General features: G+C 40.0%; 1 protein-coding gene across 8 annotated transcripts in view; it reads left to right on the forward strand.

Annotated features, from left to right (window-relative positions):
* EEFSEC (eukaryotic elongation factor, selenocysteine-tRNA specific) overlaps positions 1-13,633 on the forward strand; it is a 233,985-nt gene that overhangs the window by 82,943 nt on the left and 137,409 nt on the right. For all 8 annotated transcript variants that reach the window (XM_036229795.1, XM_016132245.2, XM_036229794.1 and 5 more), the window contains exon 2: positions 2,790-2,997. In XM_036229795.1, coding sequence (XP_036085688.1) covers positions 2,810-2,997 — 188 coding nt within the window. In that variant the 5' untranslated portion in view covers positions 2,790-2,809. The remainder of the gene's footprint in view (positions 1-2,789; positions 2,998-13,633) is intronic.

A 13,633-nucleotide genomic window follows, 5' to 3' on the forward strand; every position in this document is an offset into this window, starting at 1 on the left:
TTGTAGTCCCATTCGTTTATTTTTGCTTTTACTTGTCTTACTTTTGAGATCAAATTCATAAAGTCCTCTTTAAGTCCAGGGTTCATGAGTTTAGTTCCTATGTTTTCTTCTATGCATTTTATTGTTTCAGGTCTTATATTCAGGTCCTTAAACCACTATGAGTTATTTTGGTGTATGGTGATGGACAACAGTCTAATTTCATTCTTTTGCAGGTGACTTTCCAGTTTTCTCAGCACCATTTATTGAAGAGGCTTTTCTTTCTCTATTCTATGTTTTTGGCTCTTTGGTTGAAAATTATTTGCCCATATAAACATAGGTTTACTTCCGGACACTCGATTCTGTTTCACTGATCTGTGTGTCTGTTTTTCTGCCAATACCGTGCATTTTTTGATTATTGTCACTTTGTAATATAATTTGAAGTCAGGCAAAGTGATGCCTCTAGCCTTGTTCTTTTTTCTCAGCATGGTCTTGACAATTTGGGGTCTTTTGTGCTTCCATACAAATCTGATCATTTTCTTTGTTCTATTTCTTTGAAAAATGCTAATGGGATTTTGATGGGGATTGCATTAAATCTCTATAAGGCTTTATGTTGAATCTTCCAATCCAAGAACATGGAATATCTTTCCATTTCTTTGTATCTCCTTCAATTTCTTTTAATAGGGTCTTATAGTTTTCATTATATAGGCACTTCACATGTTTTGTTAGATTTATTCCTAGGTATTTTGTTCTTTTTGTTGCAATTGCAAAAGGAATTATTTTTTCCACTTCTTTTTCTGACACTTCATTATCAGAGTATAAGAATGCTGTGGAGTTTTGAATATTGATTTTTGTATCTAGAAACTTTACTATATTTGCTTATTGTTTCTAGTAGTATTCTTGTGGAGTCTTTTAGGGTTTTCTATATAGAGAGTCATGTCTTCTGCAAATAGTGACATTTGCTTCTTCATTTCCTATTTGGATGTCTTTTATATCTCTCTTGAATTATGTATCTTTAGAAAGTTCCTTTTGGAAGGCTGTTTGGAGGATGGATTTCAAAAGGACAAGTCGAGACTAAGGGACTTGTTAGGAAACAGCTGACAAGGGCCTGATTTGGGCCATGGGGACTGGAACTGGAACGGAGATGAATTCCAGGGATGAACTGGCAATTGGGTAGAAATGAGAGAGAATCTTTTAGATGATGAGATTTTATAGGCCTCATTATTTAAAAAGGTGAGTCTGTTGTACATAATTTATCCTTTGTTCATGGTAGATAATAGAACAACTATCCTCCTTCTGTTTGGCTGTTGTAGAGACCTGAGCCCTACTGCCTGGTGACTTGTCAAGGGCAATGCCAATGGGGGCTCCTGTGAGCATCTGTCCTGCCCCTCCTTGCCCCTTTGGACCACAGCTACACTTATGTCCCTGGTTGACAGGGTGAGTGAGATAGGAGAGGGGGCTGTGGAGGGGAGAGAGGAGAGTTGGGACATTCCAAGGCCAACTTAGAGTCAGAGATACATGCTGTTTCTCTTGGGGGAGGCTAGAAGAGCTGTGTACATATTGGTGAACAGGGAAGAATTCTTTAGCAATGGAGTCAGGCACCCTGGTTTCTGGTGGCCTTTGGTGCCATTTGGCTGTGTGATCTAGAGCAAGTGACCTTGTGATTCTGAGTCTCCCCTTTGTCTGAAATGCTAGGTTGTAGAGAATAAGTGGCTGCCTAGTGCACACAGTAAGTGTGCCAACACAAAAGACTGCTGCTCCTCCTTGCCTTCCTCCCACCCCCATCCCCAGCAGTGAGAGTCACCCATAAAGAGTCTTCCTTTGCCTTCCCATGACAATAATTTTATTTTGAAAATCCCTCATGAAGCAAAGAGGAAATATTTGCATATTCCTGCATCTATAAAACAATAACTTTTTGTTGAAGTTATTCCAAATTCCATTAAAAAGGACATAGTTACTTCACTGGCTAACATTAGTGTTCCTAACATGACTTATAACGGTTTCCCTTCAGTGTAATTTGTCCTGTAATTTGTCCACCTGCTGTTGTTCAGGTCAGGTGTGGCTGTGTATTCAAACCTAGCTTACAATCTTGCACAGACATGCAATGCACACACATATGCACATGCACACACATATATGCACATACACGTATGATGCTATGTTGATATAGATGAACCTTGTATTTTCCTACTTCCCTGTAAAGGACAGGAAATCCCTCAACTAGAATAGAAAGGACAGAATTGAGTATACATAGTCCAGGCAAGCATGAGATGAGCATGATGAAACTATAAGTACTGTGAGTAGAAGACCTAGGAGCCATATAGGAGGTGCCCGTCTCCACCGCAACTCCTCCTTTCACCATTTCAGTTCTCTTCTCTGCCTTGGTAAAGGTGAATCTCTAGGCATTTGTCAAGTCTAACACTGAGCTTTTTTCTGATTTTTTCCCCCCCTGTTGGATGGAATGAAGTGATAGGATTGGCGCAATAGAAAGGTGTGCATTTTGGAGTTACATAGTCCTGCTACAGGCTAGCCGTGTTGCCTGGGCAAATTCTCTTTTGTGAGTCTCAGTTTTCTCATCTCTAAATGGGGTATCACGCCTGCCCCTCACGGTGGTTATGAGGATTCAGTGAAATCATGTACGTCAAAGCACATCACCTGTGGCCTGGTGCTAGGTATGTGGTAATAATTCATTTCTCACTTTTCTTACTTTTAGTACTTTAATTTGGCTGGTTTTTCCTGACCTAGGGCATCAAGAAGCTTTCTGAGCTCATCTCCCCCTTTTCTCTTTCTAACCTTGTCTTCTCTCCTCCCAGGGGCCCAGATCATTGATCTGATGATGCTGGTTATCGACGTGACCAAGGGGATGCAGACTCAGTCAGCAGAGTGCCTTGTGATTGGACAGATCGCCTGCCAGAAGCTGATTGTGGTTCTGAACAAGATAGACCTCTTGGCTGAAGGGAAGAGACAGGCAGCAATTGATAAAATGACCAAGAAAATGCAGAAGACCCTAGAGAACACCAAGTAGGTCTGCCAATGAGAGGAATGTTTACATACATAAGCAGGCTTCAGGGCACACACAGATTGGAGAGGCAGTTATTAGCTTCTAGTACTAGTAAGTGGGATCTCATCTGGCCCTTGCTTGCGTGAAGGGTAAAAGCTAAGGTACTGTTGCAAGAGGCCAAAAAATACAGAGGCATACAGAAGCAAGAAGTTAATTTTTTTTGGTAACTTCCTAATGTGGGCAGTAGGTGGTTCTGTTCTGTACAGCATTCAGAAACCCACGTTGCCTCCATCTTGCTGGCCCTCCACTGTAGAGTGTGTCCTTGTCTGGTCAAAGTGGGCATGGGCACTGCTGTGTTCACATTTACAAGAAGGTCCAGTGTGTAGGTCCTGGACCTGGAAAGGGCACACCCTGTTGGTGATGACTGTCCTACCTGCTCATTTATCCAGGGAATATGTCCCATTAGTGACTGTCTTTTTAGCTACAGCTGGGTTGTCAGAAGGGGATATAAATTCTGGTAGATGACTGGATGTTTGTCACAGAGGCTTATAAAATAGGATGGATAGACAACATATGGATGGACCGATGGACATTGCTGTTGAGGGGAGACCGAAAGGCAAGATCACAAAAGGACCTTTGCAATATTTCATGCTAAAGAGTTTACAGTGTCAACTTGTGGAAAGAAGGGAGCTGTTAAAGAGTTTTGTGCAAGGGAGTGATTGGAAGAGGTTTCCATCTCCTCCAGAGAAGTCTGGCTGTTGGTGGAAGGATGGCGTGGCAAGGAGGATCTGGAAGCAGCGTGGGGACAGACAGGGAGAGGCAGCACTATTGGTTTTTTCAAAGAGAGAAGTGTGGCCCTGCGTTAAGGTAATGGAGGGAGGGAAAGGTGATCTGGGGAGATCTTTAACAGGAAAATCAGCAGGCCTTGTCAGGCTATTGGCTCTGCCTACAGTCAGCACATTCTGATAGGAGAGGTCCATGAGGGCAGAAAGGTGGCAGTACTACTGGGCAGGGTGAGGGTGGGAGGGATGCAGTACTGTGGGACAGAAGCTACCTGGTTGCTCAAGTGGCCAAGGGACTGACTAATTGTGATGTGGTTGAGAAAATGAAAAAACGACCTTGTCGAACACACAGTGTTGCCAAACCTCACCGTTATATCAATTCCTCTCTTCATCATCTCCAGGCCAGTGCCTTTTGATCCATACTAAATAGCAGTCACCAGGAGACAGTGATGCTTCCTCAGTGCTATGCAGCCCAAGACAATATTCAGCTACTTCCACTTCTTCTCCTGCCTGAGGAGGGCAAACAAGTAGAGAGTGTTTTTGTTTCCACATCATAAAGATTGATATGCCTTCCCATTTATGATTTTTTTTTCAGACCCGACACCTGCAGCTCTCCCTCAGAATTCTCAAGTTGGTTAAATTAAAGCTCTAGCCTTGTGAATGGGCCAAAATGTCACAAAAGATTTCCTAGCGCTGCCTTTTGTTAGCAAAATTCATCAATCTGATAAAATCGACACATTTAGATAAGTATTGCATAAGAATTCAGACTTCGTTATTCCCAACGGAAGTATATGAGGCTCTAAAAAGGAAGATAAAAAATTATATCTTCTTTTCTAGTGAGTTATTTGATCTCTCTGCCATTTTATTTACTTGTCAGAAATTGGAGAACAGATCCTTTGGACTCCGGCATAAAAACCCAGCACATTACATAGCAAATGTCAATATCATTTGCTTTATAAACAGGACCTGCTGGGAAGGGATTAGGGTACTTTTAAGGGTGAATTCATATTATTTCAATTAGTTAAATTTAAGGGAAATTCTCGCTTGTATGTTTAAATTACCATCTTTTTTAATTTATTGGTCGAAGATCAAATTGTGAATTTTATCACACATCCCGAGGAAATTGTCACTCTGAGGGGTCTTTGAAACCTCTCCCTTCCTCACTTAATACCCAGCTGCTGGGAGAGAAACTTAGATAAAGGAAAGGATTGCTGCCCTGATGGATTGTAGTTAGTGGCCCAGTGGGCCTGTGGCCAGGCCAAGGTGGACTGCCTCCTAAGAGAACATTTGTTTTTACCTCTCTGCACCAAAGAACTTCTTTAAATCATTTTAAGCAACTGTTTCCTTTTCTTATGGCCCCCTTTTAAGTAAATCCTTTGTAAATGCTGTTCGAAAGGTGAAGAACTTTCTATCTGGAAAGGAAAAATTTGGACTGGTGAACTATGTGTGATCAAAACCTGAAAAATGTTAAAACATAAAAGTTTGTTTTTCTGTCTAAAGCGTAATTGAAAGAAAATTTGGAAAACCGAGAAAAGTGATTAAAAGAAAGAAGAGACCACCCAAAGATTTCTTTTCTCAAAATAGCAGCTGCTGACGTTTTGATATACTCTACATACTTTTCACTATGCAGAGTATTGCCCTCCTCCCACTTTTTAAATTGTACTAAATATATGTAACATAACATTTGTTATTTTAACCATTTGTAAATGTACATTTCAGTGGTACATTCACTGAATTGTACATTCACAAAGCTGTGTATCCATCACCACTGTCTGTATATCTAAAAATTTTTCATGATCCTCAACATAATCTCTATATTTATTAAACAATAACTCCCCTTAACTGCCCCCCCCACACACACACACAAACACACACACCAGTCCCTGGGAACCTTTATTTTGTTTTCTGTCTATATGAATTTGCTTATTCTAGGTACTTAATATAAATGGAATCATACAATATTTGGTCTTCTGTGTATACCGGTTTATTTCACTTAGTATAATGTATAATGCTTTCTTTCAAGGTCCATCCATGTTTCTGCTTGTGCCAGAATTTCACTACTTTTAATGAATGAATAGTATTCTATTATGTACATATACCATATTTTATTCATTTATCTTTTGATGGATACGTGGATTGTTTCCTTTCAGTTATTGTGTATTAATGCTGCTATGAACATTGGTATACAAAAATCTCTTCAAGTTTCTGCTTTTAGTGCCTTTAGCTATATATAGCTGGACCATATGATAATTCTATATTTAACTTTTTGAAGAACCATCAACTGTTTCCCACAGTGGCTGTACTATTTTATATGCCCACTAGCAATACACAAGAGTTCCAACTTCTCCACATCCTTGCCAGCACTTGGTTTTACTTGCATTTCCCTGATGTCTAATGATGTTGAGCATCTTTTCATGTCCTTATTGGCCATTTATATACCTACTTTGGAGAAATGTCTATTCAAGACCTTTGCCTCTTTTTTAATTCAGTTGTTGAGTTCTTTATGTATTCTGGACATTAATCTCTTGTCAGATATATGGTTTGCAAATGTTTTCTTCCATTTTTTTAGGTCATCTTTTCACTTTCTTGGTCATATCTTTTGATGCACTAAAGTTTTTAATTTTGATGAAATGTAGTTTATATATTTTTTCTTTTGTTGCCCGTGTTTTTGGTGTTATACCATGAAATTATTGCCAAATCTAATTTCATGAAGATTTTCCTCAATGTTGTTTTTTTCTAAGAATTTTATAGTGTTAGCTCTTGTTTAGGTCTTTGATCCATTTTTGGTTAATTTTTGTATATCGTATTATTCAGGGCCCAACTTCATTCTTTTGCATGTGGATATACAGGTTTCCCAGCACCATTTGTTGAAAAGACTATCCTTTACCCTTTCCCTTTTGTCAAAAATCAGTTGGGTTTATTCTGGGTTCTCTCTTCTGTTCCACTGGCTCATGTGTCTGTCCTTAGGTTAGCACTATACTGTTTTGTTTGCTGTAACTTTGTAGTAAATTTCAAAGTAAGGAAGTTGAGTCTTCCAACTTTATGCTTCTTTTTCAAGATTTTTTGGCTATTTGAGGCCCCTTGCAATTCCCATATGAATTTGAGAATTTGCTTTTCCATTTCGACAAAAAAATGGTTGTTGGAATTTTAATAGTGACTGCACTGAATCTGTACATCACTTTTCGTAGTGTGAGCATTTTAACAGTATTTTTTTCCAATCCATGAACACTGATGCCTTTTTATTTATTTAGATCTTCTTTAATTTCTTTCATCATTGTTTTATAGTTTTCAGCATATAAGTCACATCCTTGGTTAGATTTATTCCTAAGTATTTCATTCTTTTAGATGCTATTATAAATGGAATTACTTTCCTAATCTTCTTTTTGGATTGTTTTTGCTGGTGTATAGAAATAGCTGACTTTTGTGTATTAATCTTATCCTCTGTAATTATGCTGAATTCAGTTCTTCCCTTTTAAAAATATAATCATGAGATATTTACATTTTTGATTTATGCTTTTATTAACATTTTATATAGCAATTCTTTATGTAACCATTATTGTTGTTGACCCTTTCAGTTGGCTTCCATTTTCTTATAAGTAAATAACCCTTTGACCATCATTAAACTTTGTATTTCCAGTTTTTTCCTCATGAGAGTATCCAGGTGTGAGATTACTGGATCAAATGGTACAAACCCTTTTAGACCTTATATTATATATCCCCATATTTTCTTCCAGAAGGGTTTGCCCTGTTTTACACAGGTGTCAGCACCTAACTTCAATTTCTCATTTTAAAAATATATTTAAAACTTAATAGATAGGAATGATGTTTTACTCATTTTAATGTGTGATTTTATAATTACTGGTGAGATTGAATATTTTCATTTAAGTATATTAAATGGTTGTGTTTTTGTGTGTTTGAATTGTGCCCATATGTTTTGTCTATTTCCTTTTTGCAATTTTAATGCTTTCTTTTTGAATTTCAAGAATGTTTAATATTAACAAAGATGTTTTTAACCCTTTGCCTATCAATTTTGCTATAAATACATCTTAAACATTTATTGTTTGTCTTTCCATTTTAGTTGCTTTTTTGACATGCAGAAGTTTCTAATTTTATGTAGTCAAACTCTTTGATTGTTTTTCTTTGTGATTACTTTATTTCTGAAAACATTTAAAATTACTCTCGCATAAGCATTTATTAATGTTAACAGAAATCAAAATAGAAGATAAAAATGTACCCATAATCTTCCCAATGCATCAAATTAAAGTGTTTTTCCTTGGGATCCTTGTCAGTCTTTCCCACATGTACATAATTTGAGGTAGTTGTTATCACAACTTTGACACTGTTCTGTGTTCTAAGCTTTTTAATTTATTTTTCCACTAAATGTTACTAAGTATCCTTGATGCATCTTTTTTCCAGACTCCTTCTGTTTCCTGCTGCTTTCTGTTTCCTGTTTCTATTAGCCAAGGTGGTCTGCTTAGAGTCCAGTGGGGCTCCTTTCGCCATCCATCTCTCCCTGGGATTGATAGAATGCTAAATGTCAGGTGATTGGACTACTGCCGAGAAGACTCTTACAAGGTGCATTTCATACTAGTTATGTGCCTGACTAGCTGTGTGATCTTGGGTAACTCACTTTATCTCTATGAATTGATATTTCCTCCTCCACAAAATGGGAGCTGATAAGTTCAGCCTCACAGCATTTTTTATGAGGGGGCATTTGACATGGAACCTGGCACATAGTAGGTATTAGTAATAATACCTGTAACATGTAGAGTACCTACTGTGTGCTTGGCACAGTACCAGGGATTCCTATATACAGTCCTTTGGATTTGGGGGTATGTTTTATATCCGGCTTGACTGGTGTGAAAAATAAGACATAACAAATATTGGCTATTTTGAATTGTACAATTCCAAACCTAAAACATACTGATAGTTTAATATATTTTATACAAGTTATACATAATAATATATATACATACACATTTTTTTTTTTTTTTTTACTTATCAGAGATCGTTTCTGTGGGTTCACAGAGGTTAGCACATAACAGTCAGCATGTTTAGGCCCAGCTTGCCTCATTATGTATCACAGCTGCAAGGGGAGTCTGGAGGAAGTGGTAGGGTACTGGGAACAGGAGACACACTTCAGTGTACTCCAGGTGAGCTCCTGCCTGCACTTCTGAGTTGTGGGACTGGGCTCAGGGCTCTTCTTTACATCTTTGGTTGGAGCCTCTTATGCTACTGGAACCCAGATACCAGTTTATATCTGGAACCCAAGGCAGGAGGGACCTCTTGTACACCAGGGGCTGCTGAACTATCTGCTACTGGCAGAATCCAGGGTGCCCCAGTGTGTGGCATATTCAGGAAATCAGCAAGGCCAGATTCTTGTGCCTGGGAAAGGAACAGACACCAAGCCCCACACGCCTTTATGTTTTGTTTTGATACATTGACCAAGTGGATAAAATATAACTGAATTTCTGAAAGCTTTATAGTTAATCACTGGAATTCTCAGTCCACACTTTTACCCTTCTCTGTCCCTCTGGGCCCTGGGCTCTTGGAGGGTAGCAGAGATGATGTACTTGTACTGAGTCCTGGCTTGTGGTTGAGTCCTGGTTCACTGATTTCTGTGGCCTGGAGCCCTTCCTTTGGATTGAGAATGGGCTCTTCTCTCACCTTCCTCCTCCATGGGAGAGGCCTGGACTCAGGACTCCTACAGACCAGCCATTAACTCCTGGACCCCCTGGCAGCCCCAGGCAAGTCACTTGACTTCTTTGACAATAGAGGTCAGAGTCCCTGTTCCTGGGGTGTTGAGGTCACACAGAGAGCACACAGTACAGTACTGGCACACAGCAGATGCTGAGCTCACAGCGTCTTTTCTTTCTTTTTCTTGTGTTTCTTTTCTTCTCTGTCTCTTCCTCAGTGTTTTGATGTCTTCCCTTCTCTCTCCTTACTATTCGTTTTCTTTTTCATTGTTTACCCTCATTCTTCTTTCCCTCTGCAAACTCTCTTTTCTCTCTCTGGGTATTGCCCTTCCCAAGGTAAATATCTAAGTCCTGACATTTCTCCAGAGGCAGCATGGCCTGCCTGAGCTTCTCTGAACTTATTGGCGAGTGGGTCTTAGGCCCTATCTGGAATCTCCCTGTGAACTTACATCATCTTGTCACAGTGACCTTTGAGCAGCCAGTAGCTCCTGAGATTATTTAACTTGCTCTTTAGGGAACTCTAGCTTCTCAGAGTTACTTCCTCTCATCTTAAAACAACAACAACAACAAAAACTGATGCTTTTTACCCCCAGGCAGGCCCAGGGCAGTATAGTGTGGAGTCAAAAACCAACTGAACCAACTCCCACCCCCAGTGGACTGTACCATACACTTGGGCAGGAAAAACCAACTTGTGGAAGAATTAACTGAAATATTTGCCTAGAAATTAAATACAAGCTGAAATGTCTTCCTTAGAGCAGCATGAGGATTTCTGAGGAAGGAGAATTTGCTTCTGGCCTGGGGAGTCAGGAATTTGAATTGGTTTTAGAAGGGCCTATGATCTAAGTGGAGGTCACAGTATGTGTTGCAGGTTGGGACACTGACTACTCAGAAGGGATGTAGGCAGGTGGTGGCTTCTCTGGTTCAAAGGACTTTTTCCAAGCTTCCCACGGCACTTTTCCGCACTTTATTTGGTGTGAGAGTTGACTCTGCAATTTGGATTATGCTGTTTTCTATTGGACAGGAAAATGGAGGCTGAGGGAGATGGATTGAAAATTAGTCTGGGTTTCTTGTTCAAAGTCCCATCCTCTGTGCCTTGCCTCAAGTTGCCTGTCACCTGGGTTAGGTTTGGATAGGCAGGGGAGAGGAACGAGTTGAGGACAACAGCGGGAGTAGAGTTTGGTGCTAGGCAAGGACTTGAGTCAGTAGTGGGAAGGCTGGAGCAGACCATAGAATGCATTGCGGGCCAACCTGGATGCTGGATTTCATTCTGGAGCTGTCATGGAGCCCCTATAAGTATGGAGGGATGAAGGCTAATGCCCCCAAGTGGTGCTGCTGGAAGGTTATCAAAGCTGCAGTCAGGGCCTGGGTACATGCACACAGACTCTGGAGAGCAATTGGGCAGCCTGGGGTGATAAGGGCCTTACCCAGGGTAGAACTTGTTGAAAATGAAAAGCGAGATGGATTGGAGCCAGATCCCAAAGGAGTAACCAATGAAATGCAGTGAATGCAGAGGTCATTGGTGACCATGCCACCAATAGTGACTTCAAAGACCAAAGGAATGTTGTCCCATGATCAGAAACCAGAAAGCTAGGGTTGATAAGCTGCTTGCTGGTAGATGATGAGATAGGACTATAGTGCTGATTGAAGATACAGATTTGGGAATGTCCATAGACATAATTGGCTTGGGTCATCAGAGTACAGGGAGCTCCTACAGGACAGAAATCCAAGGGGAGAAGCGCTGGGCTCTCAGAGTGATCTTGGACAAGATCTATAGTGGATAGAGGAGGAAAAAGGGCCTCTTCAGGAGCCAAAGGGTAGTTGAGGCTCATGGGAGTAAAGTTTTGGCATTGTGGGGAAGGAGGATGGGGAGCCAGTTGGCTGATGGTTATCTGGGTCAGATGTCATGGAAGGGAAGAATCTGAAGGAAAAAAGTTGACTTGACCATTGGAGAGTTGGTGTTGACCTTTAGGAACTAATTTCCCTTCTGTGTCTCCTCACCTCCTCCTCTTAGTGTCACACAGAGATGGAACTCACAGTCAGTATCCCAGCCCTTTATGCCCCATTGCTCTGGGAACCCTTGGTTCATTGTACAGCCTCTATGGAGCCTGGCACAGAGGAGATGCTTAGTAAATTTATTTTGGCATGACAGGGTAGACAGAAGATGTTGTAAGGAAATTAGGCATAAGCTCCTGGTGAGTAAACAGAAGCAGAATTTTGAAATGTGAGTGAGAAGAGAAATTGGCTTTTGACTGAAAGTTGCAGGGGGCTGTCAAGCAATCCCCCAAGAGAAGAAAAATTGGGGAATGTAGAAAGGCAGCAGGCACAAGTCCAGAGATGAGACTAGATGGGCTGGGAGGTTAGTTGGCAGGGGTGGTACGGGGGTCGGTTTCTTTAGACATGTCAGGTAGACTGAGTGGCAGTAGATTCTTTCTTAGACTCTTCCCTTATGTTTCCTTTTTTAGGACTGAGTTCTTTGTCCTGCTTCCCATTGGGGTCCACAGTGGGGAAATGTAAGGGAATGGCCAAAGGTCTTGAGGAAGATAAAGAAGACACCATATTACTCAGATTGAGGGACTTACACCACATGTCAGACAAGTGAAATCTAGACTAGTATTTGGGTGTGACGAAAATGTATGGAAAGGATTCTGGGAAGATGGCGGAATAGGAAGCACCAGAAATCTATCTCCCCATGTAGACAACAATTTCACTGGCAGAATTTGTTTGATACAACCATTTTGGAACTCTGGAGTCTATTGAAGGCTTGCAACTTCCAGGGGAAGGCTTAGACAGTAAATTGCAGTTAATTTCTGTCAACTTCAGCTACTAGCATAGTAGTAGCTATGTATCCCCTATCCGCCATCCCTTAACCCTGTGGCAGGTACCTGTGCAAGTGTTTCTGGAATAGCATGCACATAGCTCATGGGAGCCACAGTGGGCAAAAATGACCCTGTCTTCAAAATTTTGGAGATCTGTGCTCTGACCACTCACTGATTGCTGCTTCTGATCACAGAGGAGCAAACGAAGAAGCAAGCAACCATTGTTCTTGTACTCCCTTTCCCTCTCAGCTGAAGTGACTTCTGGGAGATTCAAATGACTGGCAATATTTTTCATTCCTCCTTCATTTTTCTCTTTTTTTCCCTTTTGGGGGTCAGACATAAAGACTAAGACATTGAGAAACAATTGCATGTATGGGGAAAATTACAAAGTTACTGCCCCTGTTCAGGGAAGGGCTCAGATAAGACCTGAAAAGACCTTAAGTTTACACTTCAAGATGACTTTTATGAAAAGGAATAGCTTACAACAATCAAAACCACAAAAACAATAAGTAAAAACAATAATGAAAAACAGGAAATCCTGGGGCAGGGAAAGAAACTGTTTTCCAGAGTTACTGGATTATTAGACTTAAATGTCCAATTTTTAACAACAACAACAAAAAAATCACAAGGCATATATAGAATCAGGAAAAAATAAATTAATAGAAACTGTTCCTGAAAAAGACCTGATGGCAGATATTCTAGACAAAGACTTTAAACACTATTTTAAAGACACTCAAGAAGTAAAGGAAAATGTGAAGAAAGCCAAGAAAACAAAATATAAATGTCAATAAAGAGATAGAAAACCTAAAAAGAAATAAACTCTGGAGATGAAAAGTATGATAACTGAAATAAAAAAAACAAGAACAACAGAACTCACTAGAAGGATTCAGAGGCAGAGTTGAGTAGGCAGGGGAAAGAACTGGCAAACTTGAAGATGGGAAAATGTAAATTATCAAGTCTGAGGAACAGAAAAAAAATTGAAGAAAAGCGAACAGAGCCTAAGGAACCTATGGGATACCATCAAGTGGACTAACATACAAATTGTGGGAGTCCCAGGAGGAGAGGAGAGAAATAAAGGGGCAGAAAGAATATTTAAAGAAATAATGGCTGAAAACCTTCCAAATTTGTTGAAAGACATTAATATAAACATCCAAGGAAAACAAGAAACTTCAAGTAAAATGAACTCAAAGAGACCCACACTGAAATACATTATAATGAAAATTTTAAAAGACAGAGAAAATCTTGAAAACGTGGAGAAGTAACTCGTTGCATACAAGGGACCTTTAGGAAGTTATTTAGCAGTTTTCTCATCAGAAACTATGGAGACCAAAAAGCAGTGGGCCTATTTAATCAAAGTAGAAA

This window comes from Rousettus aegyptiacus, unplaced genomic scaffold (genome assembly GCF_014176215.1).
Source record: "Rousettus aegyptiacus isolate mRouAeg1 unplaced genomic scaffold, mRouAeg1.p scaffold_m13_p_12, whole genome shotgun sequence".
Taxonomy (NCBI): domain Eukaryota; kingdom Metazoa; phylum Chordata; class Mammalia; order Chiroptera; family Pteropodidae; genus Rousettus; species Rousettus aegyptiacus.